This window comes from Zootoca vivipara, chromosome 8 (assembly GCF_963506605.1).
Source record: "Zootoca vivipara chromosome 8, rZooViv1.1, whole genome shotgun sequence".
Taxonomy (NCBI): domain Eukaryota; kingdom Metazoa; phylum Chordata; class Lepidosauria; order Squamata; family Lacertidae; genus Zootoca; species Zootoca vivipara.
In genome coordinates this window covers 52,200,040-52,227,303 of record NC_083283.1, presented here as the reverse complement: position 1 = coordinate 52,227,303, position 27,264 = coordinate 52,200,040, and the positions used below count along the sequence as shown (strand labels likewise).

Genomic DNA, 27,264 nt, shown 5'->3' with positions numbered 1-27,264 from the left:
AGATTCTAGGAAAAATTCAGCAGTGCCACCTGTTGCCCTCCACATTCTTTTACTGTAGGTATGGGGAATCAGTGGCTCACCAGATTATTTGGATACCAATTCCCATCAGCCCCAGCCAGCATGGCGGCCAGCAGTCTGGGATGAGTTGTAGTCCATCAACATCTGGAGGGCTACAGATCCCCTGCCAGTGACTTACTGTAGAGGAAACAGCAGCCTACTCATTCTAAGGGCCAGAGGGGTGTATGTTTGTTTGTGTGTGTGTGTGTGTGTGTGTGTGTGTGTGTGTGTGTGTGTGAGAGAGAGAGAGAGAGAGAGAGAGAGAGAGAGAGAGAGAGAGATGCTCCCATTGCACCACTCCTTCACTTGTCCTTTAAGAAGAGGCCAGAGATAATGTGTTTGCAGGTATAGCACTGCTGTGATGCAGTTTCTCTCCTCCATTGTTCTCCATTCTGTCTCATTTGGGGTTTATTTTTTTGACTGGGCAGTAGAACAGATAATGTCATCACGGCAAGATGAGCAGGTGACGAGGGAGAAGGAGCCCAGGTGGTTTGGGGAAAGTGTCGCGAACCTACCAGCTTCGGTGTTGTCAGGAGGAATGATCAGTTCAAGGGGAAGATGGATTGTGGGTAAAACTGCTCCCCTTTCCTGTCTCTGAAGGTTTCTGTTAATGAAAGAGAAGGAACAAAATAATGTCTATGTGATGAATATCATTCTTGGCTCTTTACTTTGAACTAGAACACTGGAAAAAGTAAAGTATGAAGCAGAGTCTCTGCTTCTGAAGCAAAAACCTGCATTATGCTTTGCACTGGAGTGGACAGTTCATTCTGCCGTTAGCTTATTTAGATAACTATAATTTTAGAGTTATGAAAATATATCCTGCAAAAAAAAATAACCACTTGAGCCACAGCGACATCTTAATTGAAGGAGTTTAAGCAGATTCATCTCCTATTGACCTCACTTTGTAGAATATTTCTGTCCCCTGCACATAACCATTCACTGTCTGAACCACATCTGCATATGCAAAAATAAAAATAAATAAATAAAACCAGTACTTTCCCGTTTTTCTGCCATGACCCTGAGTTGAAGGAAGACTAACACCCCAGGGATCACTTCCAAAATAAATAAATAAATGCTTGGTTATTATACAAATGTCAGGGCAGTTGGCAGAACAGCACCCTAAAGGGAAAAATGAGAAGGCAAGGATTTCAGGATGATTTATGGCCTGTGTCCTTTCTGAAGTGAGATAAAATGCCTAGGGAGATATGCAACCCACTTGCTGACCTTGCTGAGATATGTCAGAACGGCAACAGTCTCATGAAGCAAACTCTCAAATGGCGAAAGAGTAACTTATTTATTATTTTTGTCAACTTTCTTTAATACTAAACAATGGATAAGCAATGATATCGTCCTTGCTTACCAGCACAGGCTGGGGAGATAACTAAGGCTGTAAGTAGTCAAGTTTCTCCCTCCTCTCTCTCTCTCTCTCTCTCTCTCTCTCTCTCTCTCTCTCTCTCACACACACACACACACACACACACACACACACACCCCTATAAAGAAAAGTTATCCCCCACTTGAAACTTGGCTTCTCAATATAACATCTGGTCAGTCTCTCCACAGCCTTGTGCAGGAATTCTGCTAGCCGAGAGTGACCTTTGGGTCCCACTCAGGATCTGGAAACTCTATTACAGGATCTAATAAAAGGTAACACAATAGCAATAGTTTGTTTACTTGCATATTTTCTGGAAAGTTCTTCTGATATGCTTTTCAGCAGCTTACAAAAGCCATACAAGGCAGACAACCTCTGTGCAAATAAGTGAATGGACACAATCCGGACGTTAAAAATAGAATCATACAAAAGATAGAGGGGGGGTTGTTGAATCTTCCAAGACATTGCATCTCTGACATTTCTTCCCCCTTTTAAACTGGGATAAGAGGATAAAATGGGTACTGATTACTAAACTTATGAGTGTTTTTAAGGCTTGAATAAGGATTATAAATGGTGCTCTCACTAACCAGTCATTATTTAGCACTGATGCTTTAAAGTTCCAGAAACAAAGAACACATATTTTGTGATCTAGCTATTCCTGATATAATTAATTCTTACCCATAGCTGCCAAGTTATCCCTTTTTTAAAGGGATTTTCCCTTATGCTGAATAGGCTTCCTTGTGAGAAAAGGGAAAACTTGGCAGCTATGTTCTTACCTTGTTAACTAAAGTGTTTGCGCCCCAGATCTTTCATCTGAAATTCCATCCTTTGTTCATTTTTTGCTCACTTGTTCTAGTCTGGTATATTCATATTCATCATCTTTACTTTCCCAGTCCATATCATAGGATAACATTGTCCAGAAGAGCACAATCACAGTTTCATTTCCGTTACTGTTGAATGGCAGGGTCATTATCTCAATAAAATATGTTTCAATGGGTTCACGGTAGGATCCAAAATCATTGTGTTGATCCTGTACATTACCTTTCTCTTTCGAATAGTACAGTTAGTGATTACCATGCATTGCACTGCCAAAGTACTGTGGATCATTAGGAAGGCAGCTTGAGTTGATATACTTGGGCCAAATGGAAATTATCTTTTTGAAGGACTCTTTCTAAACTACTTTTCTTTGGCTATGGGTCCCCTTCCCAGTGGTAGAGCACACACATGGCATGCAAAACATACCCAGGACGAGATTCAGCATTCTCTGGCTGCCAGTGCTAGCACTGCTGTGTTAGTGTAAGGACAAGAATAATGGTTGCATGATATGAAATCCAGTGCAACAGTTGCACGAGAGGAAGCTTGTTGTGCAACAGGTTGTGCAACAGGAAGTATTAGGGCTACAACAATCTCATATCATGCAACTGTCCTGGTTTGAGCGGGACATCACGGATTTAAATAAGTAATCCTGGTCTCTGATTGGATTCCAGAATGTCCTGGGATCCCTTGGGCAGCTGCCGCTGAGGAGCGTAACTTTCTGTTTTGTTCTTTTTGCAATGAAAGAAGGTGGCCTCAGTGGCTTTTGGGAGAAGCTGAACTCTCCTCCAATCAGTTTGTGGCGGGGAGCAGTGAAACGTGGATGGGATGGGGTGGGGTGGGATGGTGGAGTGAGGAAGCAAGGACAGCCATCTGCTTCAGCTTGCCCAGCCCCAGGACTGCTGGAGTGCACAGAACGCAAGGCCCTGGGGAACTGCGAGCTCAGTGAGAAGGTGGTGGAAGTGCACAAAAAAGGAGTGGGTCTCATGGACAGCGGGGGTGTGGATGGCCACCACCACAGAGAGAACAGGAAACAAAGGGGCTCTGGGTGCTCTCTGCCCTCGGCTTTTCAACAGCAGCTCCCCCCCCCTTCTCTAGGCTAGTGCTGAGGAAGTTATGGCCTCCACTGCTCCCTCATGTGCCAGAGCCCAGAGTAGGAGAGGTGCAGAATGGCTGCCATTTTTTCTCTTTGCCACTTCGACCTCTGGCTCAGGCCTGAGCCAGAATTGGAGCTGTGGCCTTGTAGCACTGGGCTGACACTGCTCCTTCTCTCCACTGCTTCCATCCCCAGCAATTTGACTTGTGCCCATGTCCCGGATCCAAAGCTGAAAATGTTGGAAGGCATACGATCTGTTGTGCAACCAGCCACAAAAACTACACTGGCTTCCTGGACCTTTTCTTGCACACCTAATAGACTGCTAAGGGACTGTAACTTAGCTGAATTCCTTTCTCAGTTTCAATCCCTGGTATCTCCAGACAGGGCTGGGAGAAAATCCTTTCTAAAATCCTGGACAGCTGCTCACGATCAGTATAGACAGTACTGAGAAGGTGGGTCAATACTCTGACTTGCTCCTCAATAAGCCATCATGTTCTTGCAGCTCTTCATGGTTTTAAATAATGAAGAAGGTGCATGGCATTTTGCTAAAAAATGCAATCAATATATTACTTATAAACAAGTGAGTTTTTAAAGATGAGAGCCTATATAGTATAATACTATATGGTATAATGATACGAACCACTATTGCATATCTTAAATGTACCAAGGTTGCTTTTACTGCTCAGTATACATTTGGTAAAACTGACTACAGCGATGCACACTGTAATACCAGCTTACACTCCATATGCTTGTTACCAGGGGAAAATGATGCTGAAGTTATTTTGGGCTGCAATATTTTTGGGCCATCTTAATTGCCTACCTTTGCTAAGCAATCGACACTCACTTGTGATTTGTTTGTTGGAAATACTTCTGCTTTCACCATCTGTACATTGCAGCAAATGATGAGGACCATAAGAATGCATTATGAAACCAAACAGTCTAGGGAAAATCTGTCAAAGTTACCTAATCACGTATGTGCAATCGCATCAAGCTGCTTTTGCAGTGTAAGCTGCGGCATAGCTGGGGGTGGAAGAAAAGTTAATGACCGAACAAGGAACTTTGACAAACTTGTATATCGGCAACTTTTATTTAGTAAACAAGTCATGCATGTGTGTGTGTGTGTGTGTGTGTGTGTGTGTGTATGAAAACATTTAGGATGATTGTTAAAACAGAGAAAATTGAACAAGTTTTGGTGGTTAGCATGTGAGGCTGCAAATATTAGCCACTTCTCACATCTGCCGCCGTCTCCCTTGCCTTCTGTGACTTTCCAGGCACATATAACCCTGTGGCAGATGCCTGGCTTATATAAGGTTCCCAAGATCTATCTCTGGCATTGTGGGCTACCGAATCTCAGGTAGTAATGCCATTGCCTGAGACTTCAGAGAACCTCTGCTACTTAAAGGAGACGGTACTGGGCTATATGAATTGGCTTGAATATAAGGCAGTGCTAAATGCACATCTAGATCCCTTCTTTCACACACCTCCATTAGTTGTGGGTTACCTTTCCGAGTTGCCTCAAAACATGTGAGGTGCCCTTGAGCTCATGAGATCCTGTGGCGGTGCCCACTAATGTAGGGGTTGGGAATATCAGGCCTGAGCGCCAAATACAGCCCTCTACTCCTCAGTAGCTGAGACCTGAAACTCTCTGCCGGTTGCATACCATTACCTAAGGCCAAAACCTTAGTTAGGGGAACACTTGGATTTAAATTTATTTCATCTTCTGAGGTAAACATAAACTCTTTTCTTACGGCATTTTTAGTGAAGAAGAAGGCTTTACAGTTATTGTCTAACAGTGCAGTCCTAACTAGATCTCCTCAGAAGTAAGTCATATTGAATTCAGTGGAGCTAACTCCCAGGTTAGTGGGGTCAGGATTGCAGTCATTTTAATAATGCCTATTATGCAAATAGGGGGATTGTAGCCAAACTAGGTGTGATGGGTATCTCTGCACTGCTCATGCATAAAATGGGGGTGGGGCAGTCAACTTTTTACATGAGAAGGAGCACCCAGGAAACAAACTCTCTCTCCCTTTTACCTAACTGCTCCATTACAGGAGGCATTTTTTCCTTAGGTTGTCTCCATTCTGTTGTAGGAGCAGGGTAGACTGCAGCAAGGTAAAGTGCATGAGAAGAGTAGGTTTTGATCCTCTTCATTGCACACCTATGAGACCTCCATCCTCTATATTTTTGTTCAAGAATGTGAATTATGTAGTTTCTTATATACAGTGGTACCTCGCAAGACGAATACACTGCAAGATGAATTTTTCGCAAGGCGAATGCGTCTTGCGATCTGGTGGTGGCTCGCAAGATGAATTCGTTTTACGAAAAATTCATCTTGCGAATTGCGGTTTCCCATAGGAGTGCATTGAAATTTAATGAATGCGTTCCTATGGGCAAAAAAAAAATTCAATGCATTCCTATGGGAAACCACGATTCGCAAGATGAATTTTTCGCAAAACGAATTGACTCGTGGAACGAATTAAATTCATCTTGCGAGACACCACTGTAAATGAGTTTCTTCCTCATTCCTAACACAAATACACCTTTATACACACACCCTTAAAACTCTTGCATCTGACTGCTTGCAGGGTTCCCCTATACCCTCCACCATTTCTCTGATGAAAATAGGGACATCCCATTCCATAACAATAATTTTACCATTTATACCCCACACATCTTACTGGGTTGCCCAGCCACTCTGGGCAGCTTCCAACATAAATAAAAACATAATAAAGCACTAAACATTTTTAAAACTTTGCTATACAGGGCTGCGTTCAGACGGCTTGGGGGTTGGATAGCTCCATACCCTCCAACATTTCTCCAATGAAAATAGGGACATCCTAAGGAAAAGTGGGACATTCTGGATCAAATCAGAAACTGGGATGGCTTCTCTAAATCAGGGACATCCCTGGAAAAAGGGGGCACTTGGAAGGTTTGTTCCCCGAGCTGCCTTGTAATGGAAAGTTGTTTAGGTAGCCCTTTTGTGCATGAAATCTGATAATAATATTACTGCTGGAAATAATTTGATTGCTAGCATGCCTACATGCTTTTTCCAACTCAAAGGAGAAAACTCTGGCAGAGGGAGGAAGCATAATAATGCAGCATTTATCGCACTGATGCTGTAAAATTATTACAGAGTGATGACTGTGGAGGCCTCCTGGATGTGTAGTTTTTGTAAGTTATTAATGACCAGCTGTGTCTGCTTTAGCAGTGCTGTTTTATGGTCAAGCCAAACAATAGTTATAGAATCCTTAACAGGATTTTGTAAGCACAAGATCATTCTTTTATAGAACACCTGTTTTATCCTGAAACAAAAAAGAGAGAGGGGAAAAAATGCAATGAAGGAGACTTAAATCTTCATAAACCCATTTCGGAGGTAGCTTGTTGAATTTTTGCTAACTCGAGACACATTGTTTTTGGAAAGGGAAGAGCATCTGTTGGATTTTATTATATAATGAAAATGTTTATTTTGCCATGACATAGTGAGATTTTTCCCCCTGGCCTTTTACAGTCTAGTGTACAGAACATCCATCACTGCCAAGAACATGCCATTAGGTTTATTAGAATAAATTCAGCATTTAAAGGCAAGCACTTGGGTTTTATTGAGATAATCCACCAAAATCTCATCAAATGCACCTCTGGAGACAAATGTAGTCACAACATCAACTTTCGTTTCAAAGGGCATGGCTAATTATGAGAGGATCATGCAAAGAGAAGCTAAATCTTGAGGGATGTTGGATGTGTTATTAAATCCGTCTTCATACATTATGAGTCACATGTTCAATCAACACAAATAAGGAGGGTGGTATCATGGTGAAAAGCTCTGCTCCACCCCCACCCCCATATATGACATTTATTGAACTATGAACCAAGTACTAGTGCCTGCCCTTTGATCTATTCATATTTACGGTACAGCTGTACAGCTGCATACAGAGCTTTCCTGGAGTCTTCAGTGAACAGGCGTAGATTGGGGTGGGGCAGAGTATTCATGGATTGGAAGCCACCCAGGGAACTTTAGTCGTTAGGTGGTATACACATATTTGCAATAAAAAAAACTATGGATCATAAGAAGGGCTGGTGCACAGCAGCTTCAACTGATTCTGTTCCTTCAGTCACCTATTGCATCCTTGAATGGAGCAAGGAATGGAGCTTGGGAGCTACCCAAGCATTGAAAATCTAGAGTTTAAGTACCATTAAAGGAAAAGGGACCCCTGACCCTAGCATTAGGTCCAATCATGACCGACTCTGGGGTTGCGGCGCTCATCTCGCGTTATTGGCCAAGGGAGCCAGCGTGCAGCTTCCAGGTCATGTGGCCAACATGAGAAAGCCGCTTCTGGAGAACCAGAGCAGCGCAAGAAAACACCGTTTACCTTCCTGCTGTGGTGGTACCTAGCGATCTACTTGCACTTTGACATGCTTTCGAACTGCTAGGTTGGCAGGAGCTGGGACCGAGCAACGGGAGCTCACCCACCTCATAAGTACTATTAGGGACAACTATTCCCTATGGAGTGGGAAGGGGTCTTCCTGGATGAATAGGTCTTATCCTTTCTACCCTTGTATATTTCCTACAAGTTTCTCTCTGCTTATAATTCTGTTTATTTCACAAAGTTTGGATTTGAGAAGAAATGACTCCAGTGAGAAATGACGAACTGGTTATCTGAATGTTTCCTGAATCATGAGTTTACTATTGTTTATGTGAAACCCAATTCTTTCTTATGTGTGATAATTAAACTTTGCAGGTAACACAGAATTTGCGTGTTAGTCTTTACATTAAGTATTAGGAGGTCAGGGTATTTTCGCATGCCTCTCAGGTCACATTATTTAAATAAAGACTAGTAGCAGGGTCAAGATAGTTCATAATGGGGGTCTCTTTTTCTATCAAGTTATGCCAACCGCTCTGTTGCCATGACCAACAGCAATAAACCATGCAAAAAACCTCCAAATCGGCACAAACAATTACAGCTGAAATACAGTGAAATATAGTAAGATTTCAATGCCTATATCAATGCACTTTTGTGTGTGAAAAAAAGTGAAAGACATACTTTCCAATATGATTTGTCATATTTAGTTGAAATATATATGAGCCCTAAGAAACAAGGAAATTGTACCACACGCAGCCAGGATAAATATTCTAGATTACTTGACGGAATTTGCATACTGCTTCCAATAAAATGCTAGGCAAATCATTGGAAAAGCAATGAAGTCTCAACATGATTTAAAAGCCCTATTAGGAATTGACAACTGAAAATCTGGAATGAAATCTAATAATGGTAAATCATTTATAACAAGCACTAATATTCTACCATGCACATTTTTTAATGGGGCTGCCACAGCATGTGTCCCCTTATGGCATCTTGCACAGCACAGGACCCATAATTACAGTAAACATTTCTGAGCACCCTGCATGTTCAGGGTGCAACTGATCATGCATGCTAGTAGCGAAGGCACTCCCACAGTATATCAGGATGCTGTTTTCAATGACAACCGATACAGGTCTGACTCTTTAATGACACGGAAAGTTGAGACCCATCTTTGACATTTAAGCTACCGCCCTAACTCCACTTGAATGCAGCATGGTTAACTTCTGAGAGGAATTGTGTTGTTATTTATCCATTTTCTTTGTGCTCTTATCCTGGGATAGTCTCGAAATCTGATGAAATTACTAAGGCATGGTTCCTTGCAAAAAAGAAGCTTGTGATTGCCAGCAGATGGAAAGCAGTCTGAGGCTTGAGAGAGATAGCATAATGGATGGCTATAACTAATTCAGGTCTGCATCACTCAGGATGCCCAACCAGCAGATGGTTAGCAATCCCCATGATTTTGCAGTCCCAGGAAGGTGGTGTAGTGAAGTATCTGATAAACCACTATACATGGCTGATATGCCATATTGAGCTTAACAGATCACAAGTGTAGGGTTGCCATATTTCAAACAGTGAAAATCTGGACACTGCTGCCGACTGCAGTATTCTGGATATGTCTGGGAAATTCCAGACATATGGCAGCCCTACACAAGTGGTGCTGGCCTCACTGTAACACAATGCACTGGAAAAGTAAATTCCATAAAATGCACTCTGGTATTTTTGTGGGGTGTGTGTATGTCCTGTGCTTCATGTATTTCCTCTTGAGGGAAAATGGTTCCAGAAACAAAGGCTCCCTTCCATTTGGATGCTTTGAAGAACTGGAAAACAGAACAAAAGACAATTTCCTCCAGATGAAGGATTTAAAGTGATGAGCAGCACAATCTACCTGAGTTGACTGATTCACTAGATTCCATACCATTTAGATTCCATACCATTTAAGGCTATGCATATATAATAGCCCCAAAACATGATGGTGGTGCCATTATTGCCTGCAATATAAGCATTATTTCTCATGTTGTGATAAAGTCTGTGCTCAATCAGGTCTTCCTGGTTTTCATAGCACTCAAAAAACGTGGGCCTGTTTGACTACAGGTGTTAATGAGAAAGCAAAAGCAAAAACAACACGGTGGACCAAAGACTATAATGATTCTATATTGCCGTGTCTCTGAAAAACTACCATCTATACACAGCTCAGAGTAAAGAAACTGCTTCTAGTAACTTTTAAATAACAATAAATACTCCTGCATAAGGCCACTCAATAGCATTGTCCTCTGCATGGCTCACAAACACAAAATATTAACATACAATAACATAAAACAACCATATAATAAAATAGCAACTTGTGACCTAAAGATTTCCAGCAGAGAGCAGAATAAAATCAGATAGCTTAAAAATAAATAAATACACAGCACATAAGCAGTGGCTCAAAACAAAAATTCTGTAAAAGACCTGGGACGGAGGAAAAAGTCTTTAAAGTGTTTTTAAGAAACTGAAATTGATGTACTTTTAGTTTAATTTTATGTTTTGTGTATCCCATGCTGGAATTGTTTGTTTGGTGACAGATAAGTAAAGAATAAAAATATATAAATAAAGAAAATAAGGAAGGTGTTAGGTGAACCTATCAGGGGAGGGAATTCCACAACTGGGGTACCAACACCAAGAAGGCCACCTCCCTAGTACCCAGCTGCCTTACTTCACATGTTAAAGGCTCCTTGGTTGGATATCCTGCAGATGATATCATGGTTTGGATAGTTATATGACAGAGAATGCTCTTACCTTTAAACAGGACTTCTGGGCTATCATGAATAGTAAAACCTTCCTGTGTTTTATTCCACATTATTGGGTTTATTTTTTTGGAGGGATATAACAGCAAACCTGCAATGCATCTCATTAGCTGCAATTTTAACAAGTTTACAGTCACAGAAGCTTTTTCAAAATATGGCATTGTTAGTGGAGTCCCTAAGAAATAATAAAACATTTCCCAGCCAGATGGCTCAGTCACACTAAAGGAGTTGAGAGAATAAAGCTCTGCAAAGTGGAGCAATTAAGAGAACTGCCAACCGGCATGCTACCTATCCTGTTTGTGACCTCCCAAATCTCTGAGGTTATTGAGAGAATTTGCAAGAAGCTATATCTAAATGGGACCGGCTTAAATCCTGCTTTTATTTATTTACTTATGCATTTGTGCATATTATATTTAAATGGACATACACACCCTTGCAAATTTTAAACTAAGGCATCATAGGAAAGATAGCTCAATCATACGGCTTCAGCGAAAGTCCTGTACAAATGTACCCTGGCCTCACAACATTTATAAAGAATCACAATTAAATATTTGAGCAGAAATAAGGATTCACGTCAAAAGCTGTGAAAGTGATTAATTTCCTAGACGTGCCTGCTGTGCATTCAGGCTTCATAATTTGTCAAAGAAAAAGCACCATTATGTGTGATTTATGAATTTAAAATGAATTGTTCATTTCAGCTGCATCAGGTACAGAAACGTTGTTGTGAGCAATCTGCAAAAATGTCCTCATGTACGCACATAGGAATTTAACAATAAAGGAAAGGTTAAAAGTTGGCAGTGTAAGCCCATGAAAGATTACCACGTCTGCCCTGCAGTAACCTTGTGGTGATTCATGAGATAGCCTGAACAGTTAAGATTTTGCTGTGAATCTAAGAGATATAAATGGTTAATACCTACCTCTAAAACTAAAGAAACTCCAGTTACAGTATAGTAACACTTGATAGTATGGGGAGAGAAATGCTAATGGATCTGAAAAGGTAAAGATGCTCCATCCAACATGGGATGGAATAGATAACCTGTAGAAGGAAGAGCAGGGGTAGAAGAATCTGAAGAGCCTTATCTGGAATGGATGGCACAACAGAGACATAACAAGGGTGCACAAGGCCCAGGAGTTTCTGAATGCCGGACATATTGCATAGGAGTGTGGGCATTCCACAATTACAGTAGGTTCTTCATAACATTGGAGTGCTCCTGTGGTTCAGGCATATGCTGAATCCAGAAAAGTATCCACACACAAGAGATGTACTAAGCAGAAATAATTGGTGATGTGTCTGGTTGATTGAAAATCATCAAAAATTCTCTGTTCAATTCCCAGAGATGGTGAATCTTAGAATTGCATGTTTAATAAAGATCCCTCAGGCTATGAAGAGTCTGAGAGAACTTTGAATCAAAAATGCTTGTCTATCTATATAAATCTGAGAAAGGGGCAGTATTTTATCTGATGCTAATGTGGAAATACATGTCTTGGAGATCCAGGGCCAGAAATTACACAACAGAGGATCATGGGCCAGAGGGAGAGGGAGCTTTCCTCAGTGTTTCCATCTCACAAGGGAATTGATACTGGACCCATAAGGAAAGAAGAAAAAGCCCTGAAGAGAGAAGAATAGCTGCAGAAATTAATGGAATATGCAGAAATGGTTACAGGTAGGTAGCCATGTTGGTCTGCCGTAGTCGAAACAAAATAAAAAAAATCCTTCCAATAGCACTTTAGAGACCAACTAAGTTTGTCATTGGTATGAGCTTCAGTGTGCATGCACATGAAAGCAAATACCAATGACAAACTTAGTTGGTCTCTAAGGTGCTACTATGCAGAAATGGTGAAACTTACCGAAAGAATAAGAAATCATGATAACAAACTTTTTATTAAGAAATGGAAATGGTTTGTTGAATATTTACAAATTGCAAATAGATCAAGAAATTAGCAGGACTATTGTAAAAACCTGCAGTTTCTTTTCTATCTCTATCTATCTATCATCTATCTTATCTATCATCTATCTATCTATCCATCTATCTATCTATCATCTATATGAATAGATTGAGACAATTTGGGATATGCAGGGAAAGATGAAAACAATTTAAAGGAACCGCAGAGAGAGAAGTTGAGATTCAAAATGTCAGAATTACTGTTGAATGATTTGTGAAATGTTTTCTTTTTTGTTATAATTGAGTCCCCCACTCTCCTTCAGTGGGGGAAGAAAGTTGCATGAACCGTTTTCATCATTGAATACCCTCTCATCAATTTTTCCTTCCACCTCCAAGATTGAGGAAAGACAACAGCAATGAAACCAAAACTATCCAACGTCCCTTGTTGGTAGAGAAGTGGTTCCCATGGAATTACTGACAACTTCTGCTGGAACCTTTCTAATATGGATGTTTGTTCTGCCAGGAGCTAAAGCATGTTTAGCCTTAGATAGAATAATCATGATCACCAGGACCAGGTCTTGCTTCAGGAGTCAATGCTGATGAACAGCCTTCATACCTGCCTTTGTTTTGGCCAGCTTACAAAGCTTGCTCAGATCCCCACACTTTGGGGATTTCTTAGGCACCTCTTTATTGGGCTTTTTCGAGGTTGGGGGCATCTATCTGAAGGGAAAGATCTGTGCACCTTGTGATCTCAAAGCTTCCCAAAAGCTAACGAACTGCAATGCCTGCTCGTTGTGGGTGGGAGGCAGAGTTGTAGTGCTGCTGAATTGACCCTGGGAAATACCTTCAAATGCAGGAAAGTAGGCCTGGCTGATTTTGACTCGAAGCCAGAATTGAAACAGCAGAGTCTTAAGGATTCCAAGAGGTCTCCCTAAGAGATTGATCCAGGTCCTATGGGCCCTGGGATGCCAGCTGTGTAGAGGGGGAAGGAGAATGAGAGGTATGTTGTTTGGAGAAGCAGAAGAGTGAAGAACATCAGGTTGAGGAGAGAGACAAGAGAGAGCAGCAGAGGAGAGGAAACAAGAGTGATTTTGGAGGAAGGCAAGGGGAAGCAGAAGAGTGGAGAAGGCAATCAGGAAGACAAATGAGAAAAGGAAAAAGAAGGGACAAATAGAGCAGCCTCCACCACTGAAAAATAGTGAAATTCACCAGCAGGGAACAGGAGTACCTGTCCAAGGAACTGTGAAAGTGACTTTATAGTACTGACAACCCTAAATGGAAGTTAGGATCAAAACTTATTACAGTGGAACCTCGGTTTATGAACACCTCGGTTTATGAATTTTCGGTTTATGAACGCCGCGGACCCATCTGGAACGGATTAATTCATTTTCCATTACTTTCAATGGGAAAGTTTGCTTCAGTTTATGAACGCTTCAGTTTATGAACAGACTTCCGGAACCAATTACACCCATGCTTCAGTTTATGAACGCTTCAGTTTAAGTACTCCGCGGACCTGTCTGGAACGGATTAATCCACTTTCCATTACTTTCAATGGGAAAGTTTGCTTCAGTTTATGAACGCTTACTCCGCGGACCGTCTGGAACGGATTAATTCACTTTCCATTACTTTCAATGGGAAAGTTCGCTTCAGTTTATGAACGCTTCAGTTTATGAACAGACTTCTGGAACCAATTGTGTTCATAAACCGAGGTACCACTGTATATTGCATTTGGCCGATATGGTTATATGTGCTATTTGGTTATTCATTTCTTGTTATCTGGGGAACAATATGAAACACTCCACTTCAGGAGCATATGCTGGCCAGTAGATTCCACACAGCTGGGCAGGGCTGGGCAGAGAGTCACCTCCACATCTTATCCAAACCCCTCCTGCAGATTGCTCCATCCATTAAATATCTGCCTGTCTATCACTATACATTTGACCCTCACCTTAATTCCTAAACCTTATGAGAAAAGAGAAGACACAGCTCTTTGTTCCATGATGGTAAAGATGAAGTGAGTGGACAATGCCCAAGTCCACCCCTTGACTGAGATGCTTCATCTCAAAAGATCCTTCTCAGGTGAATAAGAAATAGCACTGTGGGCACCAAACGCTCCAGAAGGTTCTGGAAAGTGGGATGTGCAAGCACCGCCTGCACACTCTGAGCCAGTACAAAGTCCATGATGGATCACTTGACTTGTTTAAGGAGCAGAATAAATCAAATTTTAGTATAAATGGTATAAAATGATACTGACAGTATAAAAGCAGCATGGGAAATTAAGTTAGGCAGAATTAAATTATCCCATCTGAAATTAAGCCAGATTCTGCCCTCAATTAACATAGCACAACCCCCAAAATCGATGGATGGAATTTGGCCAGAATTTGCTTGAACCCCTAATGCCATAGGACTTAATAATTAAGAGTGGTCAGGACCTCAGTTTTGTGCATCATCCAAAGACATATTAATGTACTTTCTACTATAAAAAACAATCAATATATTATCTTTAAAAAGCTGACTGCTGCAGAATTGCTTCCAGTTTTCTAAATTCCAAGAAAGTAGCATCTGACTTCTCCCTAAGTCTAGAATAAACACCAATCTTTCACTTTTTGGCCAGTCACTGGATATGCCCACGCTATCAGAACTTTAATTCTACAGTGGACAAATTTAAGTGAGTTGGTAAACTAGTGGTTTAAACTGGCTTAATCCAAGATGTAGGGAACAATTCTGCAGGCAGTTCCGTGTGCTGCAATCCTGACTGATCAGCCGGAACAATGGGAAATCTGAGACTTCTCTTCAGAAAAATGTCCCTTGAATTAAATAATGCATTGTAAACACCTAGTCCTCTTTCTCCCCCCCCCACCTATAAGCATGGGGTAAGTAATTATGATTTTGACATTTTCAAGGAAGTCACTTGTCAGTAGGTATTTTATAGTAATAAGAAGCTCATGCAATTTACTAAACATATACATTTTTAATGGATTCAGATATAAAATTGCACTGGTAATTTGCTGTCATATCTAATTGAAATATTTTTTTAAAAAAATCAAGTGTTTTCTAATTATTGCCTATATTGCTCTTGGTATTAGTTTTATAGATCTTTAAGGCTTTGGGACCATAAGGCCTAGCTAGCTTGACCATAAATGACCAGCCTTTTTCTTCTTCTTGTGAAAACCAATTTAAGTAAAGATGTGCACCATGCCCACAGGCCAACAGAGCTGAATTAATGAACCTTAAATGAGTTGTTTTTTTTTTTTACAGGCAAGTTCTGAAGCATGCCAAGTTTCAAACTACAGAGAGGCCCTGAAGCAATTTTGTACTCAAGGCTTGCAGGTGAGTGAATTACAGAAGCTGGTTCTGGTCATTCCAGCCATCCCTTTGCAAGGACACTGCAACAAGATTTAGCAGAGAACTCCACTTCTAAGGGTGGACACTGACAACCATATTCACTTCAGAGTGATTTTTGCTGTCACTTTTTGATGAGCTCCATGGGCATACACTTCCCCCCCTTTACTAATAGGGGTTTGTGGATGTGTCGTCACAAGGGAGGCCCTGTGGAGATTGGCACTTTTCCTAGCATGGCTTCATGCTTATATAGCTGCCTTGCTGGCAGATCCACTCCACTTCCTAGTGGGGAGGAGTTGTGGTGGACCACGTGGCCACCCACTCCCCTCCGGGGGCGGAGGACAAAGTCCTGCATCCCTTGGAGGTTCCCGTACATGTCATTCGCCTGCCAGCCAATCCGCTGGCTGGGGGGGCATGGCCGGGCCCCATTTAAACTGAGGTGTGAGCCGGAGTGTTTCCTCTTGGCACACTTCCTCAATCTCCCTCGCTCCCTATTTTCAGGTTTCGAATTTGGCCTTGCTATGGACCTCGGTTGGTCACCGTTGAGGGGCCTGTTAGGAATTTTTCCACTTGGCAAATTGGCATGGGCTATTTGGTTTTCGCCTACCTTGTAGCAATCGTCACAAGTTTGTAAGGTTTGGCGGTTAAGCATTGGTTGATCTTATGATGGGGGAGGGGAGGTGTGGCTATCACCTGCCCCTCCAAGATTAAGGGTATTCCGTTAAAGGATTCAAGGGGTGTGGATCTTGTCTGAAGTCCGTGGCTGGCCTAGGGCCATGCCACAACCCCGCCAGGAACCCAGGGGGAGCTCGAGTTGGTTTGCATCGACGGTGCTCCCCCTACCGGTGGTTGACCCTTACTGGACCCATAGCTGCCAAGTCTCCCGTTTCCCCCGGGAAAACCCCTTTTTTCTTACCTTTTCCCGGTGGTCCCCCATATCACTTCGTCTCCCGTTTTTCTCCACTATTTTCTCCTGCCGGTGGCCATTTTTTTCTTTCCGATTTGCCCTTCTATGGGCACCAAAAATGGCCGCCGCCAGCTTCAAAAGTCACATCTACGCATGTCCGGAAGTGCATAGACGTGACTTCCGGTGTTGGCGACGGCCATTTTGGTGCCCATAGATGGGCGAAGCGACACCGGAAGTTGCATCAGCACACTTCCTGACATGCGTACAAGCGACTTTTGGGTGGCGGCCATTTTGGGTGCCCATAGAAGGGCAAAGCAACACCGGAAGTTACATCGACGCAACTTCCGGTGTAAAATGGCTGCCGGTCCCGGATTCTGCAGTCCGGAACTTGGAAGGTAAGACTGGACCCCCTGAAGGATTCAGATATAGTCGGGTCAATTCCAATGTCTAAGCCAATACCGCTCACATTCTGTAACCAATAAAGTTGTGGCCTAAATTTGCCCAGTATCATTAACCTAATATCTGTGTCCTTGTGTCTTATTAATCAATGAGGGGGTGGTCTTGGGGTCTCGACACGCAAAAGGTGGTAACACTTAACCTGTTGAAGGTCTACCTGTCATGCACCTGTTAAAGGTGAAACAAACAAACAAAACCCTGCAAGAGGACCCCAGGTCAAAAGTATGTGAAAGCCATCCATAAGACCATTCCTCGTAGAAGTCTCACATGAAGTGGTCCACTTTATGAAACTGACATGCCACAGTTCAATAGAATAGAATGAGCATCTTATAGCTGATAATGGTATTTATTCATTAAAAGTAACAGAGATTTTTCAAACTGAAATATTATTTTGGCCTAGTTGGGGACAAAAATTCATTATGGTCTAAAATTATTTTCTTCTGGGAAGGGGAAAATATAACATGTAAAGGACTTTAAGATTGCTGTCACATTTTGCAGGGGAGTTCAGATTAATTTTTGGACAACCGGTTTATATGCAAGAAGTTAATCTTACAAATCCAGAGCATTTCTGAAGCAGACCTGAGTACACACAGCGATGAGAGAAGGTACAGGTGTGGAGAAGGGAAATAAAATTGGTCAAACCATGGAGTATTTCTCTAGTAACCTTGATAACATATAAATGATTTGAAATGCATTGTCCTTCATTTGCGTACTTAATGTGTATCTGATAACAATTACAATCTAAGTACCTTGCTTTCTGCCTCTTTCAATTTTCTTCTTAGATCTTCAATCCGAATGCTCAGCTTCTTTGCTTCTGCCTTATGCTGCTCCGCCTTCTTTCTTGTTTGCGTCAGTTCTGTCAATATGTCTTGGTCCTGCTTGTATAGCTCACCATCATTGCGCGGCAGATCCACAAGGTCCTTATAACAAATCCAACATAAACACTGAATCAGTGGGGAAAGTAAACATGTTTGGGTGACTACATGTAGGGTGCTCTAAGAAATTTCATGCACCATCTCTGATAGTATGGCGAATTGTTCATATGCAATGCTTTACAAATCAGGGTAATTACACTTCCATATGTATTTGCCATGGGAGTTTTTGTTGGCAACCACCCAATTCAGATGGTTGCACGTAGACACACCCATCCATCTCTATATGGGTTGCTGCTAAAGTGAATTTTGCATTACTCTGGTCAATTTTGAAGAAAACCCTAAGAGTTTTGATTTAAAAAAATACTGGCAACATGTTTTAGGAGACTATACAAATGGAACGAGTGCAATTCCTATTTATGGACTGTGTTCCTAAGTATAATGATTGTAAAACACTGTTGTGAAGAAAAATATTGGGGTAGTTTATAATGGTATTCTGTTGGCTCCGATGCCAGGAAAGGAAACATCTCCATTGGTGTCTAGCCTCTTCTTCTGCTGTAGCTGCAGGGAAATGTCAGGGTCGTCTATGATAATGTCAGGAGTACAGCTGTGGAAAATTAAATGACATTTTAATCAAGAGACACCAGAGCTGTTACAGTTATACTGAAGAATCTTTCCATCCATGCATTAGAGCCTCTGCAGTTCTCATTTCAACCCAATATTAAAATAAAGTTCTTCTGCCTCTGGAACATTTTAGTAAATGAAAATCTGTGCACACACCTGCTTTCTTCAGCCAACTTCTCATTTAAGTCAAGTATGCACTTTCATGACTCATTGAGCCTTCTTCTCAGTATTAAAGCAATAATAATTTCTTCATAAATTGCAAAGGGGCTCTAACCCAAACAGTGGAACGGCTAGTTCAAGGATAACCAAGCTAAAAAGTTTTGTTCTTGATAGTACTAATGTGCATGGTATCCTCCGATTGTAAGCATATTTACGTGTTTTCCCCCTGTTGTTTTTAAGAATTCCTAGTGAGATTGTTTTGGAAAGGGATAAGTGCATTGCATAGAGGGATAGTAGCCAGAAGGAATTGGGGGTCATGAGTTATCACCAGAGGATCAGCTTACAAACTCAGGACATGGACTCAAGCATTTGTAGTTATGTGATGCAAACTGGACATTAAGGGCATCACCTAGTGTGTTAGAATGTGGTCCCTGTGAAATTCCTGTGTGTGCGCATGTTGTACAGGGGTGAATATTTAAAGCTCAACCTGGATAGGATGGAAAAGTCAAACATAAAGGCAGGTGGGAAATAGCAAATTGCGCTGTCAGGCGGAGACCCCCAAAGCCCCAGGCAGCCCCCGAGCGAAATGATGACACAAGACCACGTTCTATGGGATTAAAATTGGCCACAACTTTTATTAAGAATTCAGATGTAGGGATACCTTGGCCCAGGCGTTGGGTGTATATCCTTCCCAGCCCCCAGTCAGGGATATGGGTAATTTCAGGGTTATCCAGCATGTGTGGGGGTTGGGCTAGCTCTGGAGAACATATGTTCAAGCAGATAGCCCGCCCCCCCTCGATCGCAGCCGCTGAAGAGGGAGGGAAATGACAGCCTATTGCGTATGGTCAATGCCTCCCCCTTAGCCCCATTGACAGGAACCCTGTTATCGCCGCCGCAATGGGGGCAGGGGGTCACCGCCCCATGCCCCCCTATTTATGTAGATGACTAAAGGATTCCACCTAAGGCCTGCATCCGCCAAAGTTGTGACGAATTGCTACGGGAAAGGCGAAACCTGCCAATGCAGGGAAAATTCCTTTCTGACCCTTCAACAGCAGCCTTGTTGTAGCAGCACCTGCGTGCGTGTACGCCTGTGGAAGAAAATAAACTGTAATGCAATCATTAATTTTTGGGAGTGGAGGGTGGGAAAGCTCTGGAGCTGTCGACTGCTTCCCAGGAATGACTCTGCTTCAACTGTGTTCAAGGTAAGGTTACCTCCTCCTACCTAGCCAATCTCCCCGGTAACACCTCCCCAAGCTGGATTGGACAGGTAACTGTGTGGGTGGAGACCACCAGTATCCAGCCCGGGAAGGCAGCGCCGGCCTCCAAACTTCCAGGGCTGCCCCAGGGATCCCAGGGGGCTGCGCGCGACCGCGCAAAATGCGCCTACCCTCTTATGTGGGGAATGGTCATTAGGAATGGATGGATCAGGCCTGATCTGTGCAGGTTTTGTACATGATCAATAGTATGGTCCAATCCACATTACCACCCAGATATTTCTGCTTCTTGCTTCCTCGTGTTTCACAATGCCACCACTTTTGCCCTTAATTCCATGATTTATCAGACCACTTATAGGAGGACTTTTTAAAAAAACAAAAAAACAAAACTGAGATTATCGCTCATGAGCTATAGATTTCCATGTGAACCACCCAATAACTTTTATTGCTATTTTTGGTGCTTTTGATCATTCATAACATTTTAATGCTATTAAACTGTGTCCAGTTCTGGGCACCACAGTTCAACAAGGATACTGACAAACTGGAACGTGTCCAGAGGAGGGCAACCAAAATGGTCAAAGGCCTGGAAACGATGCCTTATGAGGAACGGCTTAGGGAGCTGGGTATGTTTAGCCTGGAGAAGAGAAGGTAAAGGGGTGATATGATAGCCATGTTCAAATATATGAAAGGATGTCATATGGAGGAGGGAGAAAGATTGTTTTCTGCTGCTCCAGAGAAGCGGACACGGAGCAATGGATTCAAACTTCAAGAAAGAAGATTCCACCTAAACATTAGGAAGAACTTCCTGACAGTAAGAGCTGTTCGGCAGTGGAATTTGCTACCAAGGAGTGTGGTGGAGTCTCCTTCTTTGGAAGTCTTTAAGCAGAGGCTTGACAGGCATATGTCAAGAATGCTTTGATGGTGTTTCCTGCTTGGCAGGGGGTTGCACTGGATGACCCTTGTGGTCTCTTCCAACTCTATGATTCTATGATTCTATTTCTCAATGCACACCTCCACCTGTGCTTCATTGGGAAACCTTCCCCACAAAACCTCACTTTTCAGAGGGATTGTTGGGAGAAATGAGTATGATTGTGATCTCATTCTTTTTGGCAGCACAGCTCCCTCACCTCAGACAATATAGCCCAAAGTGAGTCCTTATTGAGCAAGAAATGCTGGGTCCTTGTAAATGGCTGGGGATGGGGCCAGAAGCCCACCCTTTCCAGGAACTCTTGGTGTAACTGGGTCATGGGGAAGGTAAATTTCCCCTCAGTTATTTAACTCTCTCAGGTCAATGAGACAGGAATCTTGACATTAACTTGTGTAAGAAAAAATATCTTGGATACCTGAAAGTAGAGGGAGGGGATACCTGTGGAGGGGAGGACCTCCCCACCCCACCACTAGTGAACCTTAGGGTAAAAGGGTTCTTGCTGTGGGTCAGAAATCCCCACAGGCATTTATGTGGGCCTAGCCTCTTCTGTCTCCCTGTGCAAGTTCATGAAAGGTGAGCACAGCTTTCAGTCTCTCTGCAGATGTATTGTTTAAAATGTTGATGAAGTTGTGACCCTCAGTTTACCTGCTTCTTTTTGCCAGACTATGGGTGTCGTCAGGCCTGTGCAGAGTGGTGAGGTGGGGCCAGATGGATACACTTGCCCCGGGCCTCAGAGGACTAGGCCAGCCCCCACCCCCTCCGAACGGGACAGGCATGCAGTTGACACTTTTACCAATCAACATGCCATAAATATTCATGCTGATTTGAAGACTTCACTGAGCCATCCAGTACACAAATGCAGCAGGTGAGGCAGCAATAAAATGAGACAGTGAAAGCCACTATTTCTCCTAGACACCATCCAGAGCCATGGAAAACAAGAAACAGGGCAAGGATAAAGCAATAGTTTTGTTTTGGATTATGCTCTATAGTCTAGCAAACCCTCTTCCCCATTAGGAGCAATCCTCTGGTCACAGAAGGGAAGTTGAAAGATGATATGATGGAACTATAGCTTTTTTTTTTTGGTAGTAATTTACATGAGTAGATGGAATATTTATTTCTTTTTGCTCATGATTGACATGATTGACAGCTGCCAGCTGAAAACAGGTCATCAAGTTAGCACATTGGTACATCTTCTCTATGGCTGCATCCAGAGCACATGGCGGGTTAATATGCATGTGAATAAAAGTGCATTCACATTATAGAAGACTATCAAAACTTTGAAAATGAAACAAACAAACAAAAAGACAGAGCAATTCAAATGTTCACGTCAAACTTAACAATCAAACGGGGGGGGGGGAACAGCTGTAGGGGAGGCGATTTAATAATTAGATGGGGAATGTGTTTGTATTTGGTATCAAAAGTCTTAAAATATTCCTCCTCCCTTTTCTTTTCTTTTTTGCTTTCAAAAGAGGGGAGGCCAGAAAGCCCCACAACATCCTGAGCAGTACCCACTACAATGCAACAACTGCTGCAGCTCCCTCCATAGTTACAATCAGCGTTAATTGTGCTGTTTTTACAAAGGCAAGACACAGTCGGAAGACAAATAATGCTCCACGGCTCAATAAAGGCGATGGGACGACTCAGCTTCTATAACTGGAAACTGTTTGATTGCTTCACGCTGCTAAGCCTTGTTACACTCCAGCTGTGTTTAATAGGGAGCACTCACAAGAACAGTTATTCTTGCATGGAAACAAGTTGACTTGAGTACTGTATGTATTGACACTATAATCCAATCTATGGCTTTGGAAAGAAAATGAGCTCAAGTCATCAACTTCTGCCCCGTTTCCCTCCACCCCAACTCACAAAGAAAATAAATAAGCAGGAAGGCTTGGTGCTGCTTCTGAGTTTTCTGCAGCTCTAGTCAAATGGATTAAAGATGCTGTTGCTGCCTGCAGCCAAGAGGCCTAGAAAATGTGCAGAGTGGCATTCGACTGACATTTGACATATGTTGCAAAATAGCCCGATACATATTTTTCAGCAAACGCAAGACAGAACTCACAAGGTACTTCGGGGGGGGGGGGGATTAAGATTGCTAAACATCATATAAAATCATCTAATTTGGTTCTGAAAAAATGAGTCAGATCAGAAGGACACAGAAAGAGACTGGGCTGTTTCTCAAAACTGTGGCTACAGAGGCAAGTCTAATCTTCTGGCTGGTGCACACTCCTAAAATATAACATTTCATAACTGTTACTTCCCAGAAGAGATCGTTTTACATGATTTTATGCACTTTCCTTCTCTCTAATTGAAATGGAGGTCACCATATCTGCAGCCTGGACCACTCCTACCAATCCTATGCCAGCACCTCAGTTCTTCCCTTTCTTGCATTGCTGTGTGTCTCCTGCTTCCCTCTGGCTCCCAGTGAAGCTTGCAGTGAAGAGGCTTCAAATAGACAGCTGCTGGGTGTTCCTTCAAACCATAGGTGTAGGCAATTTTAGCTTAGTGAACCATCATGTGATTTTATTACTACCCTAATAAATCCATTGCTACATTCTGAAACATATTACACTTGTCCTTTCAAATATAAGTGCAAAGGAACTCTTACGCTTTTGACATGGCTCTTTGGAATGGTTTCCTTTCACCTAAGCTGTGGCACTTAGAATCATAGAATTGTAGTGTTGGAAGGGACTATGAGGGTCATCTAGCCCAACCCCCTGCAATGCAGGAATATGCAGCTGTCCCCATAGGGGGATCAAGCCTGCAACCTTGCCATTATCAGCACCACTTGTGGTGTTTAATGTGAGAACACTTTGTTTGAACTTCTGAATAATGCCACAGGACACAACACAGCAGAGTTGTGCTTCAGTCTAAATGAATAGTCTTTCTTAATAAAATAAAATAAAAATTCCTTCCAGTAGCACCTTAGAGACCAACTAAGTTTGTCATTGGTATGAGCTTTTGTGTGCATGCATGGTAGCTGAAGAAGTGTGCATGCACACGAAAGCTCATACCAATGACAAACTTAGTTGGTCTCTAACGTGCTACTGGAAGGATTTTAAAAAAAATTTTTTTTTTTTACTATGGCGGACCAACACGGCTACCTACCTGTAACTAGTCTTTCTTAATGTTACACATATGCACTAGTAGCTTACGGTCAACTGGAGAGGTCAATTTGAACTGATCAGCAAGAATTCTTTCTCACAGTTGTTCAGCACTAGCAACAAAATGTGTCCCCCACCCCTCATCCACATCTTACTTCTAAAATAGGCTCCTGAGATTAAGAAAAGGCTCTCTCTCTCTGTGTGTAGGAAGAAGGAATGGATTTATATACAACTAAATTTTTGACCTGGGCTGAGCATGTGCTGGTGGTTCCCAACCCTAATGTAGAAGGAGCATATGGTTTCTAACGTCGGAAGGGATTTTCTTTTTTTAAGATAGAAATCTCCTACCTTATTCACTTCAGAATATTTCATGAAAGCAGTTGCCTTCAAACAGTTTATTCCTGTAGAATTATGGGCTGTAATTCTTTTTACAAGGATCTCTAGGGTTCTTGTCAATTTTGCTATAAAAGTCATGTAATTTGTGACAGAACATCTCTAAATCTAGGATGTCTGGCAAAATCTACTGCAGAGGAAAGCATCTAAATATAACTTACAAGCCAGCTCTGTGCTTAGGAATCTATGCACTGATGGAAGGGACACCCCCCCCCCATCTTCTATTCTTCTGAAGCTGAAGATAAATAGTGCTGTGCTGCAGAAGGACTGTGGAAGATCCAGTTGCTTCCAGACAACTAGTTTAATCAATCAATCAATCAATCAATCAATCACTGATTTGTTTGTGGGAGTGCTAGATGATATTGCAATGCAGATACTCTACAACCAAGCTATGGTTCTCTTCACACTCCCTTATCTGATGGCAGATAAAGTGAAAAAGGGCAAAAGGGTTTTTAAAAAATCAGAACATTAGTTTAGGCATCTGCAGAAATATATTGCTTCACCTTAGGAAATATGATCCATGAAAGTTGTGATGGTTGAAAATCCAATACACTTGAAAAAATATGCTAGAAAATGCTGATGCTGACTACATGAAAGCCAATACTGGTTTATAATTTTACCAATGTTTAAATAAACTAATAGTTTTGCTGGTTAATGCATTTCTGTTTCAGTCTCATTGACAAGTTTTTATGAAGGCAGGAGGATCAATATTTTAACCCCAATCCACAAACATGTTCACTGTTAAAACTTGCCTTGCAAACATATTCATTCCCAAACAGTCATAGCAGAACGGTTTGGAGGCTCCCGCTGAAGTTAATGGGACTGTCGCCTTAATTGAAATATTTCATTAATATGATATGGGTCACAGCGCAAGAGACTGCAGCATGCTATTGAACTAGAGCTTTTTTATAACACAACATATTTTGATATACCAAATGCTAGTGCATAGCACTACACCTCCAAGAAAGAGAAAAGAAGGGTCCAATTCACGTGAACTGCAAGGTTGAATCCAAAGGTGAAAAGGTAAAAATACTTTCATTAAGGAAGCCAGGAGGGGTGAGGAAGGAGCTTCAGGTTGGATCCAAACAAATTTAGAGCACAAAACAATTCTGCAAAGAAACTTCAAAAAGAAGTAATGAATATTCGGTACTCAGTCAATACCTATCCCAACCAAAGACTTTCTGTATACTCAGATGTTCTGCAGAGTGCTCCTGCTGTCTGAAGCAAGATAGAGGACAAGTGAAGGGTGGGCTTTCTTGGTGGTTTGTTTTAGTTCACCACTTATGTATATATTCTCACACCTCAGTTGCCAGGCAAACTGTAAGCTGAAGTGTAGTAACCAGGATGTTCAAGAATTGCCCATACCTTGTGGGTTTTCTCTCTCATCATTCCAACAGGTATGGCATTGACATTAAATTGTAAAATAATGGTCAGGTTCAGACATCATGTCATGTTAAGTCAACGATCCTCTTCAGTCCCCCCCCCCCCCGCCCTTTTGATCCCGTGCTTCAATGTGCTGAACCAAAGCGTGGATTATAATCTTAGCTTAACCTGGGCTCATGGTTGAACTCTCTCCTCACTAACTATGTGTTAAATAGCCAAGAACAAATCTTGGCTCAAGAAAGCATAGGCATCTCTTTTCTTTGTACGTATCCCTAAATCTTTCCACGACATCAGTGATATGCCAAGCTGACAAGATATCTTACGACATGTTTTCATCCAAGAACATAAGAATTATTGCCACACATACAACTTTACAAGGGATATTGTCGTGCATCATTTAAAAACATAAACATGGGGGATGAACATGTAATGAACCCCCCCCCTTCCACTGCTTCAGTCCTCTAAATATGCAGTTTAGTAGTCAATGTGAAAGATGTAATAATAATGAGGACTGCCTACTCCATAAAAAGAACTTACTGTTCTAAAAGCATTTGGGGTTTTTTAAATACTAGAATAGCATCAGTTGCCTAGAGACAATGTCTAAAACCCTCTAATGGTATTTGAAAAATCAATATTAGAGATGCCAGAAAATAAAGCTAAAGATTTTGAAGTGTAACAAATAACACAACACCCACAGAGAAACAGATCACATTTTAGTGACCCAGGGGCCATTTCTCTTATATTCCCTTGATGACTTTGTAATTACTGTCTGCCCCCTGTTGAGCCTCACACTCCTTAATCTCCCCTCAAAAACCATTGGGATGGATTCATATGGCCTCATTTTCTTCTGCTGTGAGATTATCACTTCAGTGCAGGTAGAAGGTAGCATCTCTCAAAACTCTCTCTCTCTCTCTCTCTCTCTCTCTCTCTCTCTCTCTCTCTCTCTTTGTGTGTGTGTGTGTGTTCCCCGCTCCCAGCTGTTCACATCAGCAAGGCTTAAATTTGCTTCTGTTTGGGTTCACACCAAGGGAGTGTTGACAGGGCAGAGATGTCTTTGCCCTGTATTTTCCCATCTTGGCTAGAGATGAATTAGGAACCTCTTAAGGACTCAATCAGTGTGAGGAACAGCACACCCGGCATAAGTATCTTATAACAATACCTCTCCCCCCCCCCCGCCCCCAGTTTTCAGAATAAGTTCACTTCACACTTGAGCTGCCTTTGCCATGCTGATACTGCAGCTTCTAAAAAAGATCAACTGAATGCATTCAAGTAAAGAAGTTTAAAATGATCTCGGATCATAATGGTGCACTATACATCACAGTGTTATATGCCTCTTTCAAAAGGCACGCCACAGCTCTCACTAATCTATAGCATCTAGAAGCAGATGGCATTCAGCAGTAAATGTAATAAGCTTTTGTGGAACAACAACAGCACGGGCAAAAAGCAAAATGGACCTGGAACTATTTTCCCAGAAAAGATTCTGATTGACTGAAAGGATAAAGAAGCCAAAACATTTCCTCAAA

General features: G+C 42.0%; 1 protein-coding gene across 1 annotated transcript in view; it reads right to left on the bottom strand.

Moving 5' to 3' along the window:
- Positions 1-300: 300 nt before the first annotated feature.
- Positions 301-27,264, bottom strand: part of CCDC102B (coiled-coil domain containing 102B) — a 62,310-nt gene continuing 35,346 nt past the window's right edge. The window contains exons 4-5 of the mRNA XM_035126237.2: positions 17,817-17,987; positions 301-661 (exon numbers count right to left, since the gene is read on the bottom strand). Coding sequence (XP_034982128.2) covers positions 605-661; positions 17,817-17,987 — 228 coding nt within the window. The 3' untranslated portion in view covers positions 301-604. The remainder of the gene's footprint in view (positions 662-17,816; positions 17,988-27,264) is intronic.